The sequence below is a fragment of the Pseudopipra pipra genome, chromosome 3 (genome assembly GCF_036250125.1).
Source record: "Pseudopipra pipra isolate bDixPip1 chromosome 3, bDixPip1.hap1, whole genome shotgun sequence".
NCBI classification, from domain to species: domain Eukaryota; kingdom Metazoa; phylum Chordata; class Aves; order Passeriformes; family Pipridae; genus Pseudopipra; species Pseudopipra pipra.
In genome coordinates, this window is record NC_087551.1 from 42211773 (window position 1) to 42238375 (window position 26603).

The 26603-nt window shown below is 43.4% G+C and overlaps 1 protein-coding gene and 1 long non-coding RNA gene across 4 annotated transcripts; one reads left to right on the forward strand and one right to left on the reverse strand.

The window, feature by feature from the left end:
- The first annotated feature begins 2833 nt into the window (after positions 1-2833).
- LOC135411380 (uncharacterized) lies at positions 2834-7738 on the forward strand. Its single transcript, XR_010429127.1, has 2 exons — positions 2834-4033; positions 5482-7738. It is a non-coding gene; the product is annotated as an uncharacterized LOC135411380 (long non-coding RNA).
- TAF5L (TATA-box binding protein associated factor 5 like) lies at positions 6597-26426 on the reverse strand. 3 transcript variants are annotated; one of them, XM_064648834.1, is made up of 5 exons: positions 26312-26426; positions 21340-21484; positions 16506-16610; positions 13015-13739; positions 6597-8536 (listed from the first exon to the last, which is right to left on the reverse strand). In XM_064648834.1, exons 2-5 carry the CDS (start codon positions 21479-21481, stop codon positions 7739-7741), a joined length of 1770 nt encoding a protein of 589 aa, XP_064504904.1. In that variant the 5' UTR covers positions 21482-21484; positions 26312-26426; the 3' UTR covers positions 6597-7738. The 3 variants fall into 3 exon arrangements, with proteins under 3 accessions (XP_064504904.1, XP_064504905.1, XP_064504903.1); XM_064648835.1 differs by lacking the exon at positions 26312-26426 and adding an exon at positions 23790-25405; XM_064648833.1 differs by lacking the exon at positions 26312-26426 and having other exon boundaries at positions 21340-25405.
- Between the last annotated feature and the right edge of the window lie 177 nt (positions 26427-26603).

The following is a 26603-nucleotide window of genomic DNA, read 5'->3' on the forward strand; positions in this document are numbered from 1 at the left end:
CAGCACAGCAACCTCACCCTGGTGCCTGGGTTTCCTCCTTTCCCACAGGAAGCCTCCTTGCCCTCTCCAATGCCGCCCTTGGGCACCGCAGGAGGATATGATATATATACCATATACTTAATCACAGAATCGGTCAGGTTGGAAGGGACCACAGTGGGCCATCTAGTCCAACCTCCCTGTAGGGTCATCCTAGAGCACATGGCACAGGATTGCATCCAGATGGTTCTTGAATATCTCCAGGTGAGGGAGACTCCACAACCTCTCTGGACAACCTGTTCCAGTGCATGGTCACCTGAACAGTAAAGAAGTTCTTCCTCATGTCCAGGTGGAACTTCCTGTGCATCAGTTGCTGCCCACTGCCTCTTGTCCTATTGGTTGGGACCACCGAGAAGAACCTGGCTCCATCCTCCTGGCACCCTCCCTTTAGATATTTATACACATCGATGAGGTCCCCTCTCAGCCGTCTCTGCAATGGAAATCCCGTGACCTTTTCCCAGCGCTTGAGGTGCCTCACGGAGCCACAACCTCTGGGATTGCGGAGCGCCGGGGCCGGGGCGCCGCCAGGGGGCAGGGCCCTGCCCCGCGCCGGGCCGGGCCGGGCCAGGGGCGGGTTTTCGCGCCGCTTCCCCGCGCAGAGCACCCGGGGCGGGTGCGCTTTGTGGCGCTCGCCTCTTCCCGGGCTGCCCTCGAAACAGAGGCGCGACCAATCGATCCCTCGGGCAAGGAGCGGGACGGGGCGGGCCGCCCGCCCTGTGAGAGGCGGAGTGTGTGTGTGGAAGTTGACCCGCGCTCGCCTCGTGCCCAGTGTTAGGGTCGTTTTTGGGTAATTGTGTCCCGTTGGAAAATACAGCGCAGCGCGCGGCCATCTCCCACGGGCCAGGAGAGGGCCGGGGGAGCGCCCTTCGTCGGGATCGCACCGACCGGTCCCGCCTTTCCTGGAAAAACGGGAGCGTTTTCACAAAATCACAGAATCATAAAGGTTGGAAAAAACCTCTGGGATCATCGAGTCCAACCTTTGACCGAACACTACCACGTCAACTAGACCATGGCACTCAGAGCCACATACGGTCTTTCCTTAAATACCTCCAGGGACGGTGACTCATCCATCTCCTTGGGCAGCCCATTCCAATGTCTAATCAGCCCCTCTGTGAAGAAATTCTTCCTAATGTCCAATGTAAACCTTCCCTGAAGCTTTAGACTACATCCTCTCATCCTGTCACTGGTTGCCTGAGAGAAGAGACCGATCCCTACCTGACTACAACCTCCTTTCAGGTACTTGTAGAGAGTGATAAGGTCACCCCGGGCTTCCTCTTCTCCAGGCTAAACAAGCTGGTTTTGGAAAACACTAATACACAAACTACTAGTGTAGTTTTGCAGCAACACTACACAAGATATCCCAAATCCCAAATCTTCACTCGTGAACCCTAGTCATGATGATGACACAAGATAGCCTATGAGAGGGGAGAAACACTTAATTAAATAGCACTTTTTAATAAGAGTGGTGGTTAGTTTAGGCTGTTGTGGCCCGAGGAGCTTCATGCCACTGCAGTCTGTGCCACAGTGCACCCCAGGAGTCAGCACCACGTTCCCCATACCAGCCCCTGGCTGGCCACCCCGTTTCCAGAGGCTGGGGATTAATTAGGGTCTGAGAGAGGACAGAGAGCAAACCTCCAGCCTGGGTGCAGTACTGAGGGCCAGGGTCTTGCCAAACCTGCCACAGTGCTGGACCCCTGCTCCTGCAGGATCCTGGAAGGTGCAGAGGGGAAACCCAGTGAATACAGGGGAAAGCATGGCAAGAGTGGCACACTCAGGAAAGTTTGCAGAGATGTGAGTTTATGTCCTCTAGTGAAGCTTCAGGTGCTGCAGGTTGTCCTGTCCAAGCTGTGCTGTCCCCATGTTATCTAACTGGGTGCATAAAAGCTGATGGTGTTACATGCTGTAGATTAAAGAGCAAATGCTAAATTTCTATTTAGTTATTGTGTGATACTGAAATAGTTTTGTAGCCTGTCTTCAGGGAGAAAAAAGCCAGGCACTGCAGGACAAAAGTCCTTGCGTGGGGCAAAGCAAGCAGTACAAAAGCAACACAGAGCATTGAAATCCCACAATACACATTCTTCCACAGTGCTATTTGGAGGAAAATGAAACATTGTGAAATTAAACCTGACTGAAGCATACAGTTCCCACTGCCAGGTGCACCTGAGCAGTGAGGTATGCAGGGTGGGGCTCTGGCATCTCTGCACGTAGATGTCACTGAGATCTGTGAAGTAACCTCTTGATGCAATAAAACAATCTATGGAGACACAAACAGTGCTTCAGGAAGGCAGGTTCTCAGTGCTTGTGTCTTTCCTGTGCTGGCTGCAGGATGAGGGCTTTTGAGAACACAGGATGTTTTCTTTTGAAGAGACTTTAGAGAAGTAAGAATTATGGATAAATAATTTTAAAAAGAACAGAGAAAGCCACGCACCCCCTACCTTCATCAGGACAAGGAGATCTGACTGGCAAAGGTGCTGGAAAATTTAGATGCAGCAGAACTTGACGCTCCACTTTGGTTTAGGCTTTGCTTCTGGGGAAAAAATAACATATAAAAACACAACCACCACCAAACTCACATATGGTTATACAGTCATCCTAAGTGGTCATGAAATATTTGCACCAGTGGAGTGGAGTTGCCAGGAGGGAAGAGAGTGCATACAATTCTGGCTATTCTTTTCCAGTCTCTCACATGCAGATTACTCTGCTATTGCCTTAAGCAAAAATGGCAAAAAGTAACAGCAGTCCTGCACATATCTACCAAAAAAAAAAAAAAAAAAAAGAAAGAAAGAAAGAAAAAAAAAAAGAACAAAATCTGTGCTGAAGTTTGATGTGTTAACCTAAAATACCACAAAGTCACATGTGCACTCACAACTCCAGTCCTAAGGAGCAAATGTTTAGGGCTTGGCCGATTCCTAGTGTTGAAGTACATGCAGCTCTGGAAGGATCTGTGCTAGTTCTAAAGGGCAAGTTGTCGGTACACAAGTTTTGCTATGCTTTTCTGGATGCCAGACAAATGGCCATTCTCCACATGCAGTTGGCACTTGTTTGTCTGGGGTTGTATTACAGCATGACCTCAGTTTATCACTGCAATGAGCATGCAGGAGTTTCTGCCCTTATTTGCCCTGTCCCTCTCCATGAACTGCAAAGCTTCAGTAGCTATTGCAGAGCCAGGCCCGGAGCTGGTCTAAGGCAGACATCAGAGGACAGGTACTATCACTGCTGTCCAGAGAACAAGAAACTCCTTCTGGCAGGAGTAGTTAGTTATCTAGCAGCCTTGCTCCACTTAGTGTCCACCTGCTTCTCCTCTATCCATCACTTTTAGAAACTGCCTGAGACTCACGTGCAACCCAGCCTTTGGATGCTTCAGCAGGAGTATTGCTGCACCTCCAAACAGACCCACAGCGCTCACTCACCGCTGTCCAGGCAGCCCACTTACCCAAGTGTAAAAGTGGAGTCTAATCTGCCATCTTCCAAGGTAGAAGCAGGGTGTTCAAGATATCCCTGTATATAACATAACATCTCTGTACACATGCTGATTGGTGCAGTTGTATAGCAGTGTCCATGAAACAGAAAGTCAGATACGCTTGAAATTGTTAAAAAAGATTACTAGTCCAAAGACAAATTTTATCAATATTTTGTACTTGAAATATCTTAAGCATGGAGAACATTGTTGAGTTATTTAAGTCAGTTTTGGTTCCTATTCAGTACCTTAAAAAAAACCCCCATAGCTAATGTGCAGCATGACAGGATAGTCTTTGGCAAGGGACATCCAGGCAGTTAATTTAACTGTCGCGTTGGCATCTTGTAACGGTACACTTTTAGAGCCTGGCTCATCACAAACGACTAGACACCACTCAGAAGAAAGGCCATTTCAGGAGCTTCTTGAAGAACGCACTGAGCCCACAGGTCTAACAGAAGTCAGCAAGTGTTGAAACAAGGTTAACAAAATGGCCCAAAATCCTTTTTATTTTTCTTGGCAAACCTGAAGGATCTGTTAATGGTAATACCATTTCTTTTAAATGTTTTTAGACTTAAAAGACACTTTTAAGAGACAGTCTTGTAAGAGATAGTCTTTTCACAATGGAACCAGAATGGGGAGGAATAGGATGAACTTTACCATTTGGGAAATTAAGACATTTGACTGAGCAGTATGGCAGCATACTGCACGGGAGATGCCAGTGTTGAAAGCGAGAAGGGAAACTTCAGTACAGACCTGTGAATGGGTGTAGCAATTTATTAGAGCAAATACCCTTTCCTTTCATCAGTATTCAGTGACTAAAAATAGACTTTTACCTCAGCTTTGTCTGTATTTACTGTGGCCTGGACTACCTGACACCTTTTGAAAGGGTGTTTTACTCTTCGTTGTCTTTATCAATTCAAGAGGTTAGGGAACAGAACAAAATTATCAGATAACGAATGTCAAGAACAAGGAAATATTTTTCCCCCTCATAAAAACAAGGTGCAGAACTTCTTGCTGCACCAAACTGTGGAAGGTACAAGTATATAGCTGATTAATAAAAGAGATGAGACTAATTTAGATGAAACTAAATCCATCAGCAGCTATTAAAGACACATAGGCTGCAGTTCTGGTGGTCTACTATAACAAATCCCAAAACTCAACAAACCATAACTGTGAGAACACAGGAATGTGTAAACCAAGGAAGGACTGCTGTCCACTGTCCTCTTTTTCTCAGCATCTACCGATAGCCACTGGCTCATACCATGCAGTGCCCGGTGCAGTGGGCATTGTCCAGGAGGCACATGAAGTGAACAGAGCTTTACAGGGGAAGGAGGACCCAGTCAGCGACAGAGAAAGCATTATGCACAGACACACGAGCTGCAAGATCTCTGCTATGATGCTTACTTATATTTGAGTGCTTAACTATGTCAGCTTAAATGCTTTTGTGGTTTTTGATATACATTTAAAATAGAATAAGGAAGTGTTCCACACAACTGTGCTTGCTAGATAGTTAATAGAGGCTACAGTCCAAATTTTCCTAGACTTAATGGTATTCCTCCCATTCATACTTTTCTCCCAGTTCTGCCTTAAAATTCAGCTTGTCAATCAATTGCAAACATTTCTTAATAGTCTAGATTATTTCCTGGCTTCCTTCCTTCAAACATTTATGTTTCACAAGCACCAAAAAAACTCTCCACACTGTACATAGAAATTTACAGGCTTGAAGTTCAAAATTAGTGATTTTTTTCCAACACCTCAGAAATTACTTTTACATCTTTCAGCCTATGTACATATAACAGGATTTTCTTCCCAAGCATCTTTACTCTTGTCATTTCTGTATGCAAAATACTTCAGAGTAATCCAAGTAATAAAAAGCCCAATTCTACTGTAAAAGTAAGATGTTAAAGGGAAACTTTGTTCTCTGCCCATCTCACTCTTATTTCTGTCTCTTTCCACCCCTTCTCCCCCCCCTTTTTGCTCTACTACAGGTTTCTGTTTGCTCTACTTCAGGACTGAAAGTCTAGCTGCTCTAAATCTAAACACTGCTCCGGACATTTGGCAACAAACAGCAAAATGACTTCCAGAGAGCAGTCATGAGCCACATCCTACCTAGGTATTCACATGGGCATTCAGCCAAGAGTAATTTCACAATGAAACCTTTGGGATACAAAGTAAAACTACTCAAAACAACTGGAAAGATTACTGCAGATTGAAGAATACCATATGTCTGGTCTGGAGAGCAGTATTGGCTCAACAGAGCTGAAGATGAAGGTCTCTCTGGAGACGTGCATAGCACAAAGAACCAGAAATACAACCATGACCCTTTTTTTTCCCCCTCAAAACTCCTGGTGCTGGTCTGGGATTGTTAAGCTGCTTGACACTTTTGATGTGCAGCTGTCAGGAGATTAGCAGTGCCATTTATCTCCAAATGTACAGAGGGGTTTCTAGTACTCCCAGAGCTGTGCCACAGCTCATGCTGTTATTAATTTCAGAAAGGTCAAACACTTTTCTGATAAAATATTTTGGTTTGCCAATGCGTAAGTACACAATAAAATAAAATAAAAAAAGGCAACTGTGAGTTGTAGTCCAAACTCTTAGATTGTTTAGGTGTTCTCAAGAGAATTTTCTCATGAAAATCCAGAAGATTTGAGGGAAGCTGAAGGGAATTCTCATTTAATACTAACAGCCTGTCTAGAAGACATTTGCTCAAAAGAGGCACTTTAAAACATCAAAGGTCACGCAGCACTACTGGTGCATAGTGTCAACCTCAGGGGGTACCTAGATCCTCCATGTGGATTTCAGCCAACCTGTAAAGCTGTACATGTGCATTTCAGCCAACGTACAACACTCTATTCTGTGATCTGTCACATCAGCTCTGTGGAAAGCCAGTAGGGGGACATCAAAACAGCATGCACCAAGTGAGCGAGGCCACCAGATTCAGCCTCCAGGTGCCAACTGGGTTCTGGCTCAAGCAGTGTTAGAAACATGCTGCTGCTTTCTTCCCATGCAAGTTGGAGTGAACTTCCCAGAAAGGGACCAAACCATTTTTATTTTTCTTTTTAAACTAAATGCTTTTAATAGAAAACAAAATACAAAATAACTCTTTCCAGAAAGCAGAAATATTTAATCTCTCCAAATGACAAACTAGAACGTGCTTTTTCCGCAGATCCTTGTTGTAAATGCTGATGATTTATCTCACAAAGTGTTCATGAAACCGGTATTGCAACATTTGAGAAGAATCCAACACTGGCAGAGCTGCCTCTGTGTACACACAATAATTTAGTAAGACTATTTTTTCCCATGTCACTTTGTGTGTCTCTCTTCATCCCCCTCTCCCTAGACTGCCAACTTCCATTTATGGAAATATTTCTGTGAGGTGCAGTGGTGGATTGACATGCCCTGTTTCCAATAGGAGTCCAAACTTAGCCACTTTATTTCTATTGTGCCCTCCCTCCAGACAAGGCAAGTTGTTTATTACCCTTAAAGCCACCGCTGTGCCCCCACTGTCCTCCCATCCTCAAAACACAGTGCAACCAGAGTCAGAAAATTTCCTAATTAATGGAACATAAATACAAATATCACAGCTAGTATCAGGAATCAAACCCAAATGACAATGCAGAGATGGGCCCCAACTGAGGTCAGATTTTCATCCCCTTACAAAAAAGAACAATCGTATTTTCTACTTACTTAGTCCAAAATATTCCAGAAGTGCTATAAGGAGCTGTAGTATTTAGGACCATTATCACTGTAGAATATACACAATGTTCTTTTAATAGAAGGGTCTTAAAAATGCTGGTCCTCTGCAATACCAGGAAAACAAAAGCAAAACAAAACAAAAAACACTGGGCCAGTAGTTCTCCACACACTTGAGCCTCAGTTAACAGTAGGTAACATGTGCCCATCAATCAACGCAGGATATTTAAGTGCAGGTCAGCAGCTTATCTGGTTGGCAGTTTCACTTGTCTGGACCAAGCTTTTGGTTTCCCCAAGCTACTGGATTTACTCCCCTTTTTCCCGTTCCTACAAGTACAAGATTAGAACGTATATGTATTTTCATCACTTCTCCTTTTTTCCTTATTCTATTCAACAGCACAGGCCTTTTCGTGACATCTTAAAGCATCTGCATTACTCTGAACATGCCTTTCAAGGGGCAAAGGAAGAAAAGTGTTTCACAGTCAGTAATCTCAGCTTGCAATGGACTCTGACATTCAATACACCCACCCACTTCCCTAAAAAAAAAAATAATTAATGTTCCTGATTTTCTTGTGCAATTCCAGTCACTAGAAGAAGATTACAGGCCATAAACTGTACGCTCAGTACATTATTCATTTGTCCGGTATATACACCAACCAGTTCACTGGAAGACCCATCCGCAGGGGCATTGCAGTAAGTGTTCCGAATGTCCCAGACCCGAACTGAATTGTCCATTGACGCTGAAGCAATCAAACTACTGTCAGGGCTAAAAGTAAGGCTGGTTATGTTGTCCGTGTGCCCCCTCAGTTCTTTGTAAAGAGTTCCTGATGCCAAATCCCACAGCTTTAGCCGCTGGTCTTCGCCTGCTGATGCCAGATACTTACCGTTGGGAGAGAACGCAAGCGCCAGCACAGGGCCACGGTGCCCGGTGAAAAGACGCACTGAATTGCCCTGCTGAGTGCTCCACAAGCGCACAGTTTTGTCTGTGGAGCCCGTCGCCAAGTAGTTGGAATTAGGGTGGAACTTGACGCAGTCTACGTCTGCCAAATGGCCTGCGTATATTCGCAGTGGGTACGTCCGATCAAACGACCAGAGCCTCGCAGTGCGATCGTGGGAACCACTGGCAAAGTACAGGCTGCAGGGGCTAATATCCAAATCCCACACAGGATAGGCATGCCCTTGGTACAACACAGTGTTTGTAAAACTCCCAAGGTCCCAGTATCTGATGGACATGTCCTCAGAACAAGATAAGAGTCCTGAACTGTCTGAAAGGAACCTTGTGCTATACACAGGTCCACAATGTCCTCTCAGGATCTTCATTTCTGTGCCTGTGCTGTCATCCTCTTCCTCCTGGTCATGGAGGAGAAAAAGGAACAAGAAAGGAAAGCATGTTTATCTGTTCAACAACTACAGGAATCACCATCAGGAAAACAGGTGGGTGTTAATACAGAAGGAGTTATTTTAGACATGGCACACACAGTTTGTGCAACTCTGAGACACAAACATTTCTGGTGCATTTGCTGTATCTAAGTGAATGCTGGAAGAGATGGTGAGACAAGACTTTCTATAATGGCATTATCTTCATTTTGGGTGGTCTCATGCTCAATCCAGAAGGCATCTTACCTGGGACTGTATGCAAATAGGGAAAAAATAAATATTTAATGACATTTTTCCTTTTGCTAAAAACATATGCATAGTCCCTATTCATGCTATACTAAACATTTGGCTAAGATGTTGAAACAGATCTTGGCATCTACTCTTTTGGTGCAGTCATTATTGGAAGTGAATCTCACAGTAGAAGGAAATAATCACAGATGTCTTAAACAAAAGGCAGGATATGGCAAGACAAAGCGTATTTGACAAGTTGGACATACTTTCTTAAACCCACATGTGAATAGAAACCCAGTAAGGCTGTAACATTTATTTCCCTGTGCAAGCTCCATCAGGATACTTTCACATCCTCACCATTCAAGAACACCCTTCAAGAATTCCAAATGTGTGCAGCTTATTTAGGTCAATGTATCCATTTTGGGTTAGGAACAGATGAATAATCACAAAAATGATGGCACTGGAAACCTTTTTATCCTGTTATTCTCTAATTCAAGTACCAGGGCAGGTAAGTAAAGGCTTTCATGTTTAAAGACTGTTCAGTGAGCTATGCTAAAAGAATCTCCACATGATGGGTAAGAGCCTCTGAAAGCCTACTCAGGTAGCACCTCTTGACACTCAAAGGCTACAGACTACAAAAGTTTCAACAAATCACAAGAGAGTGTCCTTGCCTGACAAGCTGTGGTCTCACTGACAGTGCAAGATAACCATGGCTTGGGGTGTACCTGTGTAGTAGGTTGAGACCACCTTTCCTCAGGGCTGTCAGGCAGGCACTTTTTCTCAGTACTGAACCAGTAACACTCATTGACAGAATCTCTGCACATCAAATTCAACACAATGCCCTTTTGTTTGTGAGCAGCCCCTTTAACTTTTATCAGAGTGAATTGGCCTGTTTCCTGCAGAAGGAGCACTTCCTGCCCCGAGAGGAAACTCAATTCCCCAGGGCTGCTGGACTGCAGTTGACCACCAGAAGTCAACATGTTGTGAGCAGCTCCCATCCCTCTGACCTCAGGATCCACAGACAGTTTTGGCTTCAGACTTCATGCCAAAAGTGAACAAACTCTGACTGAGCTACCTCCTTGTCTTTCTCCATCTCAATGGCACGTTACATAGTAGGCAGCAAGCAGCATTTAGCAATACTAATTCTCTTCAGAGCAGTCAGTGCCCATGGGAGCTTTATGAGGTGGCTGGAAGCCAACTTCATCTCTGCTATGGAGGTGAGGCAGAGATAAACTGCAGGCTCTAGCATGCAAAGCCCCATTCATATTCAAATTGCTTTTTCTACCTCAGATAGAGAGAGCATTGCTTGCAGGAATCTACAGCATCTCTAGGCTATTAAAGGAGAAAGTATAAAATGCTACAGGTATCAGCCTATTTAGTTATGACCATAAGAGTCCTGATGAGTTACTGGTGGAAGCCCATTACCTATACTGCACTACAGTTTCTGTAAATTTTGCAAGTCCAGGTACTTAATTTTATGCATTTGAAGTAATGCAAGGCTACTCAGGCTGTCTGCAAGCATATACTCTTTCTCTCTTACTCGCACTTCCTCTTCTTTCCTTGTATTACAGTAGCAGCTGATTTGACAACGCCTCCTGCAGCATTCAAACCCACATTCCTATATGGTCACAGGCAGCAAATCTTATCTTTGACTTCTGTTTGACATCCACTTAGCACAACAACTGCACACTGCTCACTGAAGACAGTACACCTATAGTGCTTCTGAGTCACTACATTTTTCTGTTTCCTCCCTACCCAAGTTAATCTGCTGACCCTATTAACAAAAGCAGCTGCAAGTGCAGCCACTAATTTACTTCCTTGCAAAACCAAGCTACATTTCTTCGTCAGATCAATCACGCTTGCATCCCACAGCTACTACCACCATTGTGGTGTGCATTTGCAGCAGCTATAGAAAGATTGCAATCTGTGTTATAAATCAACAGGGAGGCAGGGAATCCCTCTTCATAATATTTTTTCAGGATTTCAATTTCACACCTTGAATGTGTTTCCTGGATATAACATACAACTGGGCATACCCAGATCCCATCAGCTCCTTCTGAAGTGGTTGCTGCTGCAGGTTAGCATGAACTATTTGTATTTCCTTGGAATGGACAAGAAATTAAATTAAATAAGTCTATGTTAATCAATAACCTACAGACACACACACACAAACAGCTACATTTTATTAGTTGAACTACCTATTTTGAAAAGAACTATCAAAACAGATTTTAAGTAACAGGATATAACTGGAAAGCCTACCCACACTACTAAAGTGAGCTAAAAAATTTACTGTTTAAACACTGAACAAAAAATGTTCCTGAGCAAGTGCAAGACTCCAAAAAATTATATTGATAAGAAACTGAAAAGAAATAAGAAACTAAAACTAATCAGACTGCAGTGACAGTCTGAAACACAGCCCCTGCTCACATTGAGCTGCATGACTGATAACTGCAGCCCAGTTGAGTTGGTCTGGTTTGGTCTTAGTATCTGTGGCTTCCACTCCCATGGCACCCAAGCAAGTGCTGGTCTGTCCCCACCTGCAATCCTATGGGTGCCTCTGTATTTTCATTTAGGGCTCCTAGACAATGGAATTTATTTCCTTTGTAGTCAAAGGGGTTTCATTTGCATTTGGTAACCAGCAGTGTGTTCAGGCTGGTATCCTTCCTTAACTTTCAACTCCTGCTCAGGTCACTATTTGTTTTGTTAGTGGTGGAAGTTATTCAGGGCAGTGATGACTTTGACCCCTGCTGGTCTTCGACCAGTTTTTGATTTTAGATCTGTGCACAAAAACTGCAGGATACATGAAATATCAAATAGCCAACAAAAGCCATTTGCACTCAAGCTTCCATGGCTGTTTCATAACACAGGTACAATACCCAAGTATGTGCCTATGTGCCAAAAAAACCTAATACACACACTCCTGATAACCTGGCATTATCTCACTTTTCTATAGTCCAGAGCCAAAGAAGGTGACCCACTGATTTATCAGACAAATTCTCCTCTGTTGCAGGCTATTGACATTTGGCTTCCAAGATAGACAATAGCCACATGTCCTGCGAACTCTTGCAGGTTATAATGAAAACAAATCCATAGTCCCACCTTGGTTTAGTCTGACCCACTCACCTGCTCACTCTGCAGAAAGGGTTAACCTGGGAAGCAGCAAACATGCTGCTGTGCTGTCTCACCTCAGTACCTGCCTCTTGTTCTCAAGCTGACTAACAAAGCAATCCCTAATCACATATCTCTGCATACAGGCATACACCAAGCTCTCTGCACTCTTCCAAAATAAACAGAACCCTGACACTAAGTATTTTTAGGAGAAGAGAAAACAGTGGAAAAAAAGCTGTTTCTACTGCTAAATGCTCAACACAAGAACAAATGAGGCTTTTCTTTTTTTCAAGAGGGGAGTGATTAAAAAACAGAAGAGTCACAAATTTTGATCTCTAACAAGATATAAGATGCTACTTAGGCAGCTGTGTCAAGAGGGGAGGAAGGGCGTAACTAGAAGGCAAAAAAAAAAGAAAATTAGAAGATGCTATCTGGCCTCGAAAGTGAAGGTATACACATCCCTGACCTTGTCTCCAGCACTCCAGAGTAGAAAGCCTCTCAAGTTTCTACACTTTGGATTCCTTAACATTCTGCATATTTTTTCCATGATAACTCTTCACCTCTGGTTAAGGTGATGCCTCAAATGCAGTTTTGCACTTAGGCACTGGAGCAGACTCTTTTGGCTCTTTCCTTACTTTGTCTTTATTTTCCTCTTCCTGTGTCTCCACCCTCCTGCCTGGTTGTTCTGAGCTATTTGCCTTCTATTTTTCATTCAGTGCTGTGTTTTTATTGTCCATATCTCCTTGACTCGTCTTCCCACTCCTAAGAAGGCTCCATGCTCCGAAGGAAAGGGAGCCTTTTCTAGTCACCTGTCCTTACTTAGCTGCTTGTCTACTGTCATCTGTTCAAGGACAGCTGGAGGAGGAAGATCAGCACCCAGGACTAGCAAACTATGACCCATGTACAAACTCACTGCACCTCAGTGCAGCATTTACAACCACTCCAGGAAAGAATAAGGACAAGACTAGGCTATAAAATTTGTGCATCAGCAAGGCAGACAGGTTGTGGAACAGCCTCATAGTCCCCTAAGACATTACTAGGTACTTCACAACGCACATCCAAAATAGCCCAGCAAAAGGGGTAGAAGGGGAAAAAGAAAAGGGCATCCAGACCTCCTCATCCAGGATGTCACAAGCCAGACGGATGCGGGACACATCAACAAGGTGGGGCTCAGATTTTAACTTCCTGGAACGCAGGCTCCACAGCTTCACACACGAGTTATCGAACCCAGCAGCGAGCAGCTTGCTGTTTGGTGAAATCTCTGCAGTGTTCAGCAACTGCTCTGTGTTATAGAAGGCATAGAAGCAGATGGTCGTTAAGGAAGGGGGCCCATCCTTGACACGTTTAATGCTGTCCTGCAATAAATCCAGCGCTGCCTCATTCTGCAGAATGGAAGCTGGCACATCGCTGGGTTCCAGGCCGTTGCTCTCACTGCGCGAGGAGCTCCCACCAGCATAGAGCTGGTAGTCAGTCCTCTTGGCAGGCTGCACATCCAGGTGAATGTGCAAGGTCAGAACTTTGCACAGGGCATTGTTGTTGTCACTTTGGAGGTAGCGAAGAAGGTAGTTGTAGCTGTCCTCTTGAAGGCGGATGACATACTTGTTGTCCAGAAAAGCCCGGAGCTTCAAGTTGGACAGGATATCTTGAATAGTCATGGTAGTCTGCAACTGTTCAATGATATCCTTCTGGCTGGCATTCTGCAAGAACATGCCATGGAAGCGGCTGTAAAAACTGTCCACTGTGCTTTTTAGGCCATTCTGGACCATGTTCAGATGGAGGTAGACGAAGAGGGGATATAGAAGAGGCATCACTTCATGGCTGTGCTGAGAATCTGAATCTATATAAAAAACAGCAACAAACTTTGAATGATTTCTCAATCCTCTTTCTACTGGGAATAAAACAGAGCAAGGATGATTACTGAGAAAGCCTTGACAGTGGCATCAGAGAGCAAGCAAAAGGAGACTTTTGTTGGCACATCTAAATGAACCTTTTCTGTCACCTAAAGGCGGTACAGTACCTATTACAGACCTCAACAGAGATTGTCAAGTCAGTGAGGTACCTTGTCAGAACAAAATTCAGAGATTTCATAACTCTTTTTAGGTGTGGGATACCTAATAATATACCACCTCATAAAACACATGACAGTTGAATTCCCCCATTTATTTAAGAGGAAAAACTATGCCCTTTGTTTATTGTGATAAAGGAACTGGAAAATTTATTCATTATATTGAAAATAGTATTTAAGTGTTTAAGTCAAAATTATTTACCTAGCTTGTTTAGGCCTCAGCTTTGTTGGCTTTTTTTCTCTTAGCTTCAATAAAACTTGCATGTGGTACTTCGGATGGAACTAATTTGTCCCCAGGGGAAAAGAAGCTAGTTTCCAAAACGTACTGCAATACGCTATGCTCTTGTTTTATTTCTGTGTCTGCCCATGTACATGCTCTCTCTCTCTGCCAAGGCAAATCCCAGCAGTAATTCCTAGTACACAGCGTAACAAACCCCCGATTAGGCTGTGCTGTACCTTGCAGAGACTGATCTGTGCAACAGCTCCACCCTTCCTTCACCAGCTTCTTGGGGCTGTTTGCCAGCTACAGGAAGCTGTGAGGAAGCAGAGCCCTGCTGCAGAACACCATGGCAACATACAGGGCTGCAATGGGTTACTACTAAAGGACCAAATGGTCCAAATTACTGGAAAACAAATAGGCATTGCCGATCCTTAAAATGGAAAAAGCATTGCTGCTTTTCAGCTTTTTCATCTCTCCTGCCGCTCACCAATGCATACCCTTTCCCCCCCCCGTTTCCATTAGATTATTTTTCCTCTGTGCTGAGCACTCTTCCAGACTTTCTCTGGTCCATACTGTGCCTCTCTCTCTCTCATTTCTATGAGCAAATATAGAGTAGGTCTGGCATGCTTGTATACTTAAGCATCATTCTCCTTCCTGTCCCACTGAAACTGGGACAAAGCCAGTGAAAACAGTGGTCAGGATGTAGTAAAACCTCTAAGCAGTCAGCAGGTGGTCTTTTCTCTCTAGGTGCACTAGTCCAAAAATGCAACAAGAGGAAGGACCTCATTCTGCAGTGGGGACAAAAGGGAAAAGATGGGAAGTTGGCAGAAAAAGGAATGAAGAAAAACATTCCCTAGGAACATATGAAGAAATGTTACAGGAGCTGGGTCTGTCTAGTCTGGAGAAGACCAAGGGGGAATCCAATTGCTGCCTTCAGTACAGAGTGGGACACTACACAGGAAAAGGAGCCTGCCTCTCCTCGGAGGTGCTCAGTGGAAGGACATTAGGCAAGCTGCTGCAAGGGAAATTCTCATCAAATTGCTCAGCCCTGCAGCCGGGTCCCAGAGGTGCAGAGCAATATGTACCTTCTTTTGATATTCTAAACCTGACTGGAAAAGGCTCTGAGCAACCTGATCAAACTCTCATCCTGCCCTTCTTTGAGCGGTTGGTTGAACTAGAGACTAGTTAGTTTAGTTCTTCAATGACCCTAATCCCCGGCCCACTCCTTGGTGGCGCAGGCATCACAGAAATGGGAAGTGTCCTGCTCTGCCTGGTGGCTGGCTGGCAAGTTACTCCCATGAAGAAAGAAGTAGCTCGTACATGTTAGATATCAAAACAGAGCAAGAGGGACAACAAAAAACATGAAAACAGCCAACCTGAACACCAAAACCATGCCTAGCACTTCCTCAAGCAATTAAGTGACCGAACAGAGCCACCATACTTCTCAAAAAATCTATTAAACCACAGGGATTTACCTCAAATATTCAAGTGCAAAGGTGTGTAACTGCTGCAGGCAGCAAGGCTCTAAGACTTCATTATTTTCTGCCTCTGCCTTCCTGCCTGCGTGCTTCTCTTCCCTTCAACAACTATCAGAAATATTAATCCTGATGTTATGCACAGTGGGATCAAATCCCTACACTGGACAAATGTTGATGTGCCCAAAGGCAGGAGGAGTGACAACCTCACTTTCCTTCGTATTATTCTCTAAAAATTCTGTCTACTTTCTTCTTCCCACATTGGAGACTTGTAGAAGAATAAGGAGATTCCCAAGAGAACCTTTTCAAAAAAAAGACTGAATAATAATAAAAAAAGAATTATTATTGTTTTGGGCATCACCACAGAGTGAGAATTTTTTTACTTTGTCATATCCCTCCAGTCTCAAAGCCAGTACAAATTTAAGGGAACAAATTCTCCCTTAAAAATCCAGACCACCATAAAAATAAGCTAATTATAGATAAAATTAAAACTCCTAAACTAGGAGACAGCAGAGAACTACACTCATTTCTAAGTTACCTGCCTTTCACATAAAACACTAATCTTCCTTCTTGTCCTGTGTATGTATGCTGTTGTCTAGAAGATCTAAAAGGCCAAATGCTTGAACAAGAAAGAGCAGACATCTACAAGGCTACTTAGCACACAGACAACAGTCAAAATAAGAGAAAATCAAACATTTCTATTTGTAGTAACTGAAATATCAAAACTCGAAGTCAGAACATTGTTACAGACGTGATTTTGGATTTTATTATATTGTGCTTTACTCATTGAAATGACAAAAAAAAAATCAGCTATTGTCCTCTTTCTTGCTTCCTGATATTTACCTGTGAGAAAATTGCGTAATCGTCCAAATTGTACTTCATATTGCTGTGGCTCTGCCAGGCAGGGAGCTGCAGACACAACGTTGGCACAACCAGACTCAGATTGGACTGTGAAATAAAATAAGTAAAAATTAAATGGGGATTTAAGGAGTTTTGTATGTGTGTCTGGAAACAAAGCTTCTCATAAAATTCAAGATACGCAGCCACTCAGATGACATTTCATATTTGAAACCACCCAGGTATGACATAGTCCAAAGCATCTAAATGTGGCATTAACAACCTAGACAGATCATGAATGAGAAAGTATAATGAAAGCTAAACCTCACCTCCCAAAAATCTCAGCAACTCATGTGCTCCACCCAGAATACCTTTCAAACTTTTCAAATACAACCTTAAGTTCCCACGAAATTCAGACTAACACCATCACAGCTCCTTTAACAGTTTTACAACTCAGTAGTTTTACTACTTTGCACTCAAAAAAGATGAGGAAAGCAATCTACAATCTGTGTTTCTCCAAAACATAGTTTCTTAATCAGTGGGTCCCACCAACTGTCCTAAACAGAAGGTTTGCAGTGACACTACCTCAGATTCTCAAATTCCTTGTCCCAGTCATTATAGTTTACAACAAATTATAATCAGGATAATTTACTAAGTCTCATGGATATAGTGGTAAAAATGCACTGAATTTTTAAGCAAACACTTAGTAGCTTTTAATCAAAATGTGCCCTCCTCCCTGAGGATTTTAGGTTAAAGGGTAGCTGGTTACTGACCACAAACCCAGTTGGTATGGTCTCCTGAGATGGTGCTAAACTGTTTTTCAGAACTAGTACTGACTCTGGTAAAAGTGGTTCTGAACTATTTAGAAATGGAATTGGCTTCTCCTTCTCTGGCAGTAAACCTTTGCTGTTCTGCTAACTGCCTGGAATCCAACAGGGGACTTTGTGCAAGTCTACAGACATGCACGAACATACCCCAAGCATATGGAAATACCGGTGATTAGAAACACAAGTTCCTCCCTTCTAGAGCACAAGAGGGTAAGCAGTTTCACTATTTTCCTTTCATATTCTTTTTTTTCAATTCATAACTATTTTTCGCTCCACAAGCTATTTTTATTACTTTCACTTCAATTTTTTTCAGTTTCCCCTGGCCTGCACCACTTTCCATCCTCTCTCTTTGTCTTTCTACTTCTGAGCGATTGGGGTTTTTTTTTTGTTCCAGCATTTGGCTCATGCACACAGGCACAGCTCTGACATCCCTGGAAGTCTATAAACAACATAATCAAATGTTCACATGCTAAAGAGAGATAGGCCAGCATCCAGCTCATCTCAGTGCTTCTAATTAGAAAGAGATCAGCACATGGTATACAGGGGCAGCCTGTTGCTATTCTCTTCCCCCTCTCTCTCTGGTAAGACACAGGTCTATCTTCCTTCAGCTTATGTAAATATAGGAGGTGTGTTTACCAACTCTCAAGGGCAAGCCGAGTTCAGCTTTTGAAACAGAGAGCTGGGCTGTACTCATCGTTCCCTCTTGGGAAAAAACCCCAAACAGATTCCAGCACCAATACCCTACTGTATCTTAAATTAGTTTGGAAATAAATAAATATAACTTGCTGAAAGATACAGCTACACTGAGCTTTCTACAGCCTGTCTGCTTCTGAAACTCAAAGTTGGTAAGAACTCCAGCCTCACATATTTGTAGTACTTAACAGCTAAAGTAAAAAGCTCTGCTATCTGGACTTAAAATTTAATATAATCAATATTCAGCATGAAAAAGTAAACGGCATGCACGTGTAGTAACTCAAGAATGCTTAGTGTCAATTTTTAATTTCACTCATACTATTCACTATAAAAGCAAAGAAAAACAGAAATATGACAGCCTGTCTCTTATGCTGTGTCACAGGATTATATACAAGGGTCAACTCCTCAGAGTTCTGGAGGTCTCATTTCAGCAGGAATGGGAATGACTTGACACCTTGCTCACTCCATGAAAGCACAGTTCATTGGCCTTGGCTTTATGAAGTGTTCCCTCCATGTCACAACTTTCTCTGCATAAGCAACTTAATTCCAAAATGAAGGTGTACTTGATGCTTCAGAAAGCGAAATATCATCTTTGGCTACGTATCCTGAAATAGTCTGACTGGACAATCATTATGCCCTATTCTTTCAGTAACAATGCTAGAGCTCATTTCCATCCAGCAAATGGTAAATGAAGCCCTACATACCAGACAGCTGTAACAAGTTACATTCCAAGTCTTTCCCTTACCAAAACTTTGCACCAACCAGAATTGCAAAAAGGATCAAGAGCTCAATTGATTCCAAAACAAGAGTAAAATTTCAAGCATATTTTCTTCCTGGTAGAAATAAAACACTGGCTATATCCTTCTCATACATTAATAAGCCTACCATAGCTTCTTTTTCATCTTCTCCAGTGATCACAGGAACATCTATTGGAAACATCTGCTCCTTTACTTCACTTCCAGTAAGTGGAGCCAGCTATGTGACCTGATAGCAGATTGAAAGGAACTCACTCCTAACTCAGGGATACAGACAGTACCCTCCTGGTTTTGTGTGTTTGCTACCAGATTTGCTTTCAGCTAACAAATGTGTGGCTACTGTAAATGCAGTTGAACAGCAACTGATTCATCTTTTGAGTGAGTGTGATGATGTATAATTTTATATTATTTCAGACAGTCCTATGGGCAATATTAAAGGAACCTGTTCCTTGGTCACTCATTCTGTCCTCAAATATTATTCTACTTTTCTACAGAAATATAGGATAGTCACAAGAAAGCTCTGTGCTGCAGATGTGATTGGGCAGGGTCCTAGATAATCTCTTCTGGGCTACCTCTCCCACAAAAAAACTTGGGCCAGATGATCTTCTGAGGTTCCTTCCAACCTGGGCTGCTCTGTGATTCTGTGAAAACAGCTGTACAGATACAGCAAACACATGAAGAACTGAAGAAGGGCTGAACTGAAGATACTGTGGAAGAAATGTGGAAGTAAAATTGAAAAACAAAGCTACTTCCAAAACTGAGGACACTTTACACTGTGAAAGAGAAATCGCAGAACTGAAGCCTGAAGTAAGCAACTCTCCCATTTACACAGGCTAGTTAATTTAAAAGTCAAACAAAAGACCCAAACACAAAAAGCAAGGTGAGTTTTCTTATGGAAAAACCAAAAACATTTTCAGAAAAACATATTTGATCGCTCTCCCCAAAATAAAGCAATGCAGGCTTTACAGTCTGCTAAGTTTTTAGTCAGTTTGCAAAACTAAGATGACTGCAGCAAAAAGTATTTTCAGCCTCTGTTGTCAGAATAAGAAGCTGGGTTTTGCTTTTTCAACAGTCATTCATGGAACTGCAGCATGCTTGCTGACAGCTAATTATGAGCATGTTTGACAAGAAGTAGTAAGCAGCTGAATACATGAGAGCAGACCATTTTCAGTTCTATTGAAAACTGATGACTAAATTCTGAATCACCATCCACAAAACCCGCACCCTGGCTAGAGGATACCGACTAATATGAAATCTAGTAATAACATTTGGTGGAAGATAGTAAAAAGACAAAACCCAAACACACACTCATTCACACTCTTTATGGAAATTTTTTTTCTGCATGATGCCACCTGGTATGGTTGGTATCCCATTCTAAGCCCATTTCAACACTGACCTTTCTACCCACTTCTCACATAAAATCTCCCACTAAAAAAACAAGTCAGCATTTTACTTTGGTTTCATTCCTTCCCCATTTCCCCCAGTACTTTTTCACGGAGTTGCAACAAACTTCTGATAGTTACACTGAAAAAAGCGAGGAAATGAAAAGTATTAGTAAGACCTAAGTCACTTCTAAATAAGGAAATACTACCAAATTTCCTTCAGGCCCCTGAGAGAGTCAGCCTGAACATTTACCCACAAGTCACTTATCTTTGGATTGTTAACTATGGTAAAATAGTCTAGAGGTGGGAAAAGCTATTTTGGCATCTAATCTTACGTAGCCACAAGAAGAGAGCTATACAGCAACTTATGTTTTGTCAAAACAAGTTGTACCACAAGTAACTAAGGTCTCCACCACTCTGTTTAGCCTAGGACACTGTCACAATCTAAGCAGTTTCATTAACAGAAAACATTTTCACTCAAAGGTTATCCCAGCATTTTCAATTGCTTCTACTAGTAAATTTAATTTCTATAACCTCCACATTGCTTGCACCCTTCTGGTACTTGTATGCGCTCAAGCAGCAGAATTTCTTGTAACAAAAATAATAACTACAACACAGACTGTCACAGACACAATTTGAAAAGCAGGTAGTGTGGCAGGATTCAAAAGCCTTTAAGAAAGAGGAGAAAGGGCATTCAGGGAAATAAACTGTCTCTCCACTGAAGGTTTTAGATTTTTTTACCCCAAGTGACAGAGTAGTGCTTTCACCACTACAAAGCTGACTAGTCCAGAAAAAGACACAGCCTTATCTCTTCCATTTCACATGATATAACAAAGGTACAACAGATTTTCCTGCTTCTACTTAATTCTTCATCTAGGTTCTTCTCACCTCTGTCCCAAAGCAGCACTACTCACCAGACTTCATGTTCTTTGGGATACAACATGTGTATTTTCCACTACCCTAACCTGGTATCTCAGCCTGCTCTTTCACTGACTATGAATGTCACCTTGTTACACTTTCATCCACATTTTCATTATTCAAAAGTTCATAACTCAGGCCAACTTCACACTGAGAAATTTCTTTATTTCAAAAGGAGAGCTGTCCATATGTGCAGACAAATTCACACAGTTGCCAATATACATACAACTCTGTCAAGTACCCATGGAAGATTTGACAGAATTACCTGTGAGATTAGCTGCCATCTCTTCAGCAGTCTGACACAGCCTCAGCCCTTGTTTTAGGGGACCTTCTGAGTCCACATACTGACGGCGCTTGAGGTAGCAGGACACTGCCATCTGAATCTGTTCTGTGCGTACGCGTTTCATGACCTCAAAAGAAAAGGAAGAGATGATGAGGCTCTTACTGCGCAAGCATAAGCTAAGATCAACTTACACCACAGTTGTATTAATACTGATAGAAAACAAACAGCTCAGTATTTTCATTGCTGAAGTCAAACAACTTCATTACTGAAGTATGAAACAGAACCTTCGGGCATTTGCCTCTCAGTACTAAGGCGTACCTAGAGACTTTGTATCAGATCCCTGAAGATGTTTTGCTGCCTAATTCTGCTAATTTCACTGAGGAATCAAAAACAGGATTCTGGACTAAAACTGCAGTAGTGAGCTGAAACATTTGTTTTTGTTAAAAATAGCTCATAAAAAGGGAATGTTTTTCCTCCTCGTGTTTTCATAGTAGCAGTTTAAGTATTCTTCAATCATTTTCTGGTTCTTTTGCTTGACCAATCAACAAAACAACTCCAGAAGATAGAGGGGAATGAGAAATTAACATACAAAGAAGGAAATTTCATAAACATAATGCTTTTAATACCAAACCTATTTGTGTAGTCCAGGAAGCAATAGCTTATCATCTGAACTTAAAGGTTAGAGCCAAACTTTTGGCACTTTGCTCAGGTTAAGTCCCCCCAAAAAAACCCAGGGAAATAACAAAAGCAGAACCTTCTGCCTTTGTCACCTGGCTCCATCTATCTAGGCTTACCTCCTACAAAGGTCAAAAAGAAAAAAGAATCTTTTGAAGGTTTATCTTATATATATATATATTTTGAAAGCCATCCTCACAAACACCACTTTTAGTATCTCAAAAGCAAAAGGAGTTCACTGCTGGCTTTTAGCCCCTGGCTTGTAATAAAGGAACCTCAGTAAGATGAATGCAATAGCTCCCTTGCCATTTGAGTAGTCCCTGACTGCCACCAATCCTTCACAATAGCCATCGATTTTACACAGAAGTTTAGATAACCTAAAAGGCTTCAAATAAAGCAGAACTAAGCAACAGGGATTTTTTTCTGTCACAATACTAGGTAAAGCCTGCCTTGAGAGAGTTCAACACCTTACAGTCTCACTACCAATGACCTGCATGTTCACAAGTGCACATGCTTTCTGGTATAGGCAGCTAAATCTGATGAAACACAGCCTTTTGAGAGAGATAGACAAAGATGCCCTTCCCTCCTTGTAAGAACCATATTCCTAACAAAAGGACAGCTTTAAAAATATGATCATAAACGAGGCTTTGCTAATACCCATGCACACTTTAGTGCTTATCCCAGTTGTTAGAACAATAAGCCTTCTGTGAAGTTAGTTCCAAGTGAATGGGGATGCAAGGTTTCAGCAAAAGTTACTTCCAACAGATACATGGAATTGCAAGCCCATATGCTTTGGTGAAAACCTTAAAAAGGTCCCCATTTGTTCTCACAGGTTAAGTAACTGTTGAGGGTGGAGTCATCAACAAGTGTGGAGTTTTCAAAGCATTTCCAGATAGACCCAACAAAATAGAGTTTCAACCACACCTTTTTCCACTCCAAAAATAAATTTCCTTTTCATCTTCCCTGAAATTAAAGAAATTATATCTGAGACTTACACTGTCTCAAATATAACACCTTTTCTGCTGCACAAAACTGTGACAAAGACAGAATTCTAATAAGGGTCATGAAGAAAGATGGAGACAAGGATGGACCATCTAAACCCACTCTTAACTAAAGTTCACAACGTATTATGTTACCATCCTGCATTTCGGCCAGCAGCATGGACTCATGTGCAAATGACTTGCCCAGGTGCAAGTAAATGCCTCCACATGCACTCTGGCATTCAGTTTAGAATTGGGTAGCAACTTAATTGTATTTGAGATGCTCTCCTAAACGTTTATTTTAGGTCTAGAAGCTGTTTTGGAAAGTTTGCATCTAGATTGTTGTATTTATCTTATAATCCAAAGGAAAATGGCACAGGACAGAATCAACTTAATGTTTCTGAAGCAGTTTTGGCCAGTCAGAACTGTGCAAATAGCCTCAGGCCAGTGATTCAAATGCAAAGAGGGAGCATTTAGAAATATCCTTGCCTATACTGTTTTTGCTTCAGTTACAGGATCGATTTATGCTAGGTTAGATTTGGTAAGAAAACCCTTATTCATTATGGCACAGCATACATGTACAGATGATACCCCAAACTCGTAAGGGATTGGAGAAACCAAAAACTGGTGAAAGATGCAGAACTCCAGAAGACCCTTTGAAATGACAGTGACAAACAAGAAGAGCACCATGATCAGCATTTTCAAGCTGCTGAACGAGCAATGACCAACAGAGAAAATGGTAAATTTTAAATGATAGGTAAAAAAGCAGTAGGTTACCCAGTAGTCTCAAGTTCTAACATCAGGATCAGATATTTTAGCAGCAACAGAGAAGAGCCTGGGAAAGGAGCAGCTGCTGGCAGCTGATTCAAATCCAAGCTTCTTTGGAGCTTTGGGAAAAACAGGGAAGCCCAAGTTTCCTCAGTCAAGACTAGCAAGGTGGTGTTTGCTGCTGATTTATGCAATCTGTATAGTTTCTTGCCCTGCAGTCACAGTAGTGCATGTTACCAGCAGTATCTCGTGGAGATCTCTTTCCCTATTCTCAGAGGATAGCACAGGAACTACTTTACAAGAAATGCATCTTCACCAAGAAACACCCGTTGGAATCAGACACACTATCACCTCTAGTTTCATTTCAGTCTTGGCTTCTTCATTCACTTTGCCTTTATACCACACCCTCAGCATTACAAAGAACAATGTCACCCAAGCAGAAAAAGTATTAATGAAAAGTGCAAGAGCAAAATCAACAGTCCTGCAAATATTCTTTATCAAGCCCTTCATCAAAAGTAGAATATATCATAAAGTAAATATATGCATGGCTTGCCAAAATGCCTTCAGCTGGGTTCAAGCTGAGCCAATTCACAACAGGTCAATGATGCAGAATTTATAGGCATAAAAGGACAAGCCTGTTGTTTTAACTTCCCATCGATTTTAAGACTCTTCCTCTCATCACTGAAGATAATCTCCAAAATATGAAAAGCACATGAAAACCGAAAGTGTATAGAGTTCCGTGTCCATGAAATGCAGAAAGCTTGAAACAATTGTTCGAAAGTCTCAGCTGCCTCATTTCTCTCAAACAGCCAGAGAGAACAACAAATACTAATCACATTAACTGTTTTTACTGATAAGCAAAATACACAAGGAAAGAGAGGAAAGATCACATTGTGACTTTGCACAGCTACAAGGCAGCATCTTCTGCAATACTGCAAATTGGAGCACAGAAAAAAAGGATATCAAGGTAATTTTTTTTGAGGAACCAAAACCACCGAAGCAGAGCAGAGGCTAATCATACAAAACACATCACAAGTTCCTCCTTCCTAAAAAAGCTGGAAATGAACTAAACATCGGGCCAAGGAAATTAATTTCCTGCCTATGCTACATTTCAGGTACACGTTTAGGCAGATTCCATGGCCTTGGAAAAATCCCAGTATGGACTCTACAAAAAGAGCTTGAAAAATAGCATTGGAAATGCTGCTTTTAAAGACTCTGTACTCCTGTTGTGAGTCTGGGACAGCAGTTTCTTTCTTCCAACAGACTGTGGAAAGACCTGTGAGCAGAGAGCCAAGGACAAGCAACCTTAAAAAAAAAAAACAACAAAAAAAGCCACAAAAAACCCCATCAAAACCCAAACAATAAAAAATAAAACAACAGAAGCAGCTTTTGATTATTCTCCAATGAGAACTGTGTCTCAGGCCTCAGTTGTGGATGGAGAAGTACAATCTTTTATCCTTTACTGCTACAGGTGAAATTTGGGGCCTACCAACAATACTAACTCCAAATTTTTAACTTTGTGACATTAGGGTAATCTGAGATTTACAAAATTTTCAGTGTAAACACAATAAGGATAAACTAATACGAAGATAACCACAAACTTAGAGCCAAGGGATGTTGCACATGCAGTGGCTGCAATTCAGAAAAAACGGGCAAGTAAACATGACAAGTTAATTTGGAGACACAGCATAGGAATGGTGCAAAATAGGAAAACAGGATAGCAGGAACTACGGAGAAAGCTTTTGCCTGAGCAGTGGCACTCGTGAAGAGGCAGAGAAGGAATAGCTGTGATTTTAGAAGAATCCATTTGCATTTAGACGTAGATGTAGCTCGCCGTCCATGAATTTAGCTTTGCCCATTCCACTATTTTCCCCCCGCTTCAAAGACGGTGCCAAAGAACGCCTGGCTTCACCGGTCCGATCTCCTCTGCGCGACCTGGGCAGGGCGCTTTACTCCAGCCCACTTCACACCACCTTGGGCTCAGCTCCACCACCCAGCCCTTCCCCGGCCGAGCGGAGCTGCCGGACATGTGGGCCCCGCGGGCAGACACCGGGGCCGGGAGCCTGCCGGGCCCCTCGCCCGTCCCGGGGCTGCTCTGCCGGCCGAAGTGAGCTCGCTGGAGGGACGCGAAAAGTGAAAGCCTTCCCCTGTCAGGATGAAAAAAAAAAAAAAAAAAAAAGAGGAAAAAAAAGAAAAGGGAAGAGAGACGGCGCGATAAGAAGCTGCTCATTAAACCCACGCACTTTCCAAGGGAAAGAAGAGCATGAGGAACAGAGACCCCCCCAGCGACCTCCGGGCGCAGGGCAGGCGCCCGGCCCCGTCCGCACCCGGGGCTGCCCCCAGGGCCGCGCCCGTGCCCGGGGTGCCCCCGTCGGCTTCCCGGGAGCCGCCGGCCGGGCCGGGCCGGGCCTGCGGGGCCTCCGCCACGAGGCGGCCGCGGGACGCCCGGGCCCCGCTCCCGCCGCCGGCACCGCCTCCCGCGACCCCCCGCGCGGGCCCCGGGCCGCGGCCTCGGGCCGGTCCCCACTCACTGAGCATCGCAGGCGGCGAGAGGCGGCGGGAGGGAGGCGGGGGCCGGCGCGGCCGGGAGGGCGCTGTCACTGCGCCCAGCGGCGCCAGGCGCTGCCGATGGGCGCGCCGCCGCTGCCGCCTCCCCTGCGGGCCGGTGCCGGTGGCGCGGCCGGTGCTGCCCGGGGCCCGGCGGGCGGCGGCGGCCGCTCCATGGCCCGGCTGACACACGCCGGGGCGGGCGGGAGCGGGGCCGGGGCCGCGCAGGCGCCCTCGGGCCGCCAATGGGCGCGGGTTCCCCCAGCGCCGCCTCCC

Excerpts from the sequence above, each read along its gene's own strand:
- TAF5L (XM_064648834.1), bottom strand. The coding sequence starts at position 21,481 with ATGAAACGCGTACGCACAGAACAGATTCAGATGGCAGTGTCCTGCTAC. Across the intron at positions 16,611-21,339 it reads GATGGCAGCTAATCTCACAG|TCCAATCTGAGTCTGGTTGT; the intron begins GTAATTCTGTCA and ends TTTATTTCACAG. Across the intron at positions 8,537-13,014 it reads GTGACATCCTGGATGAGGAG|GAGGAAGAGGATGACAGCAC; the intron begins GTCTGGATGCCC and ends CTCCATGACCAG.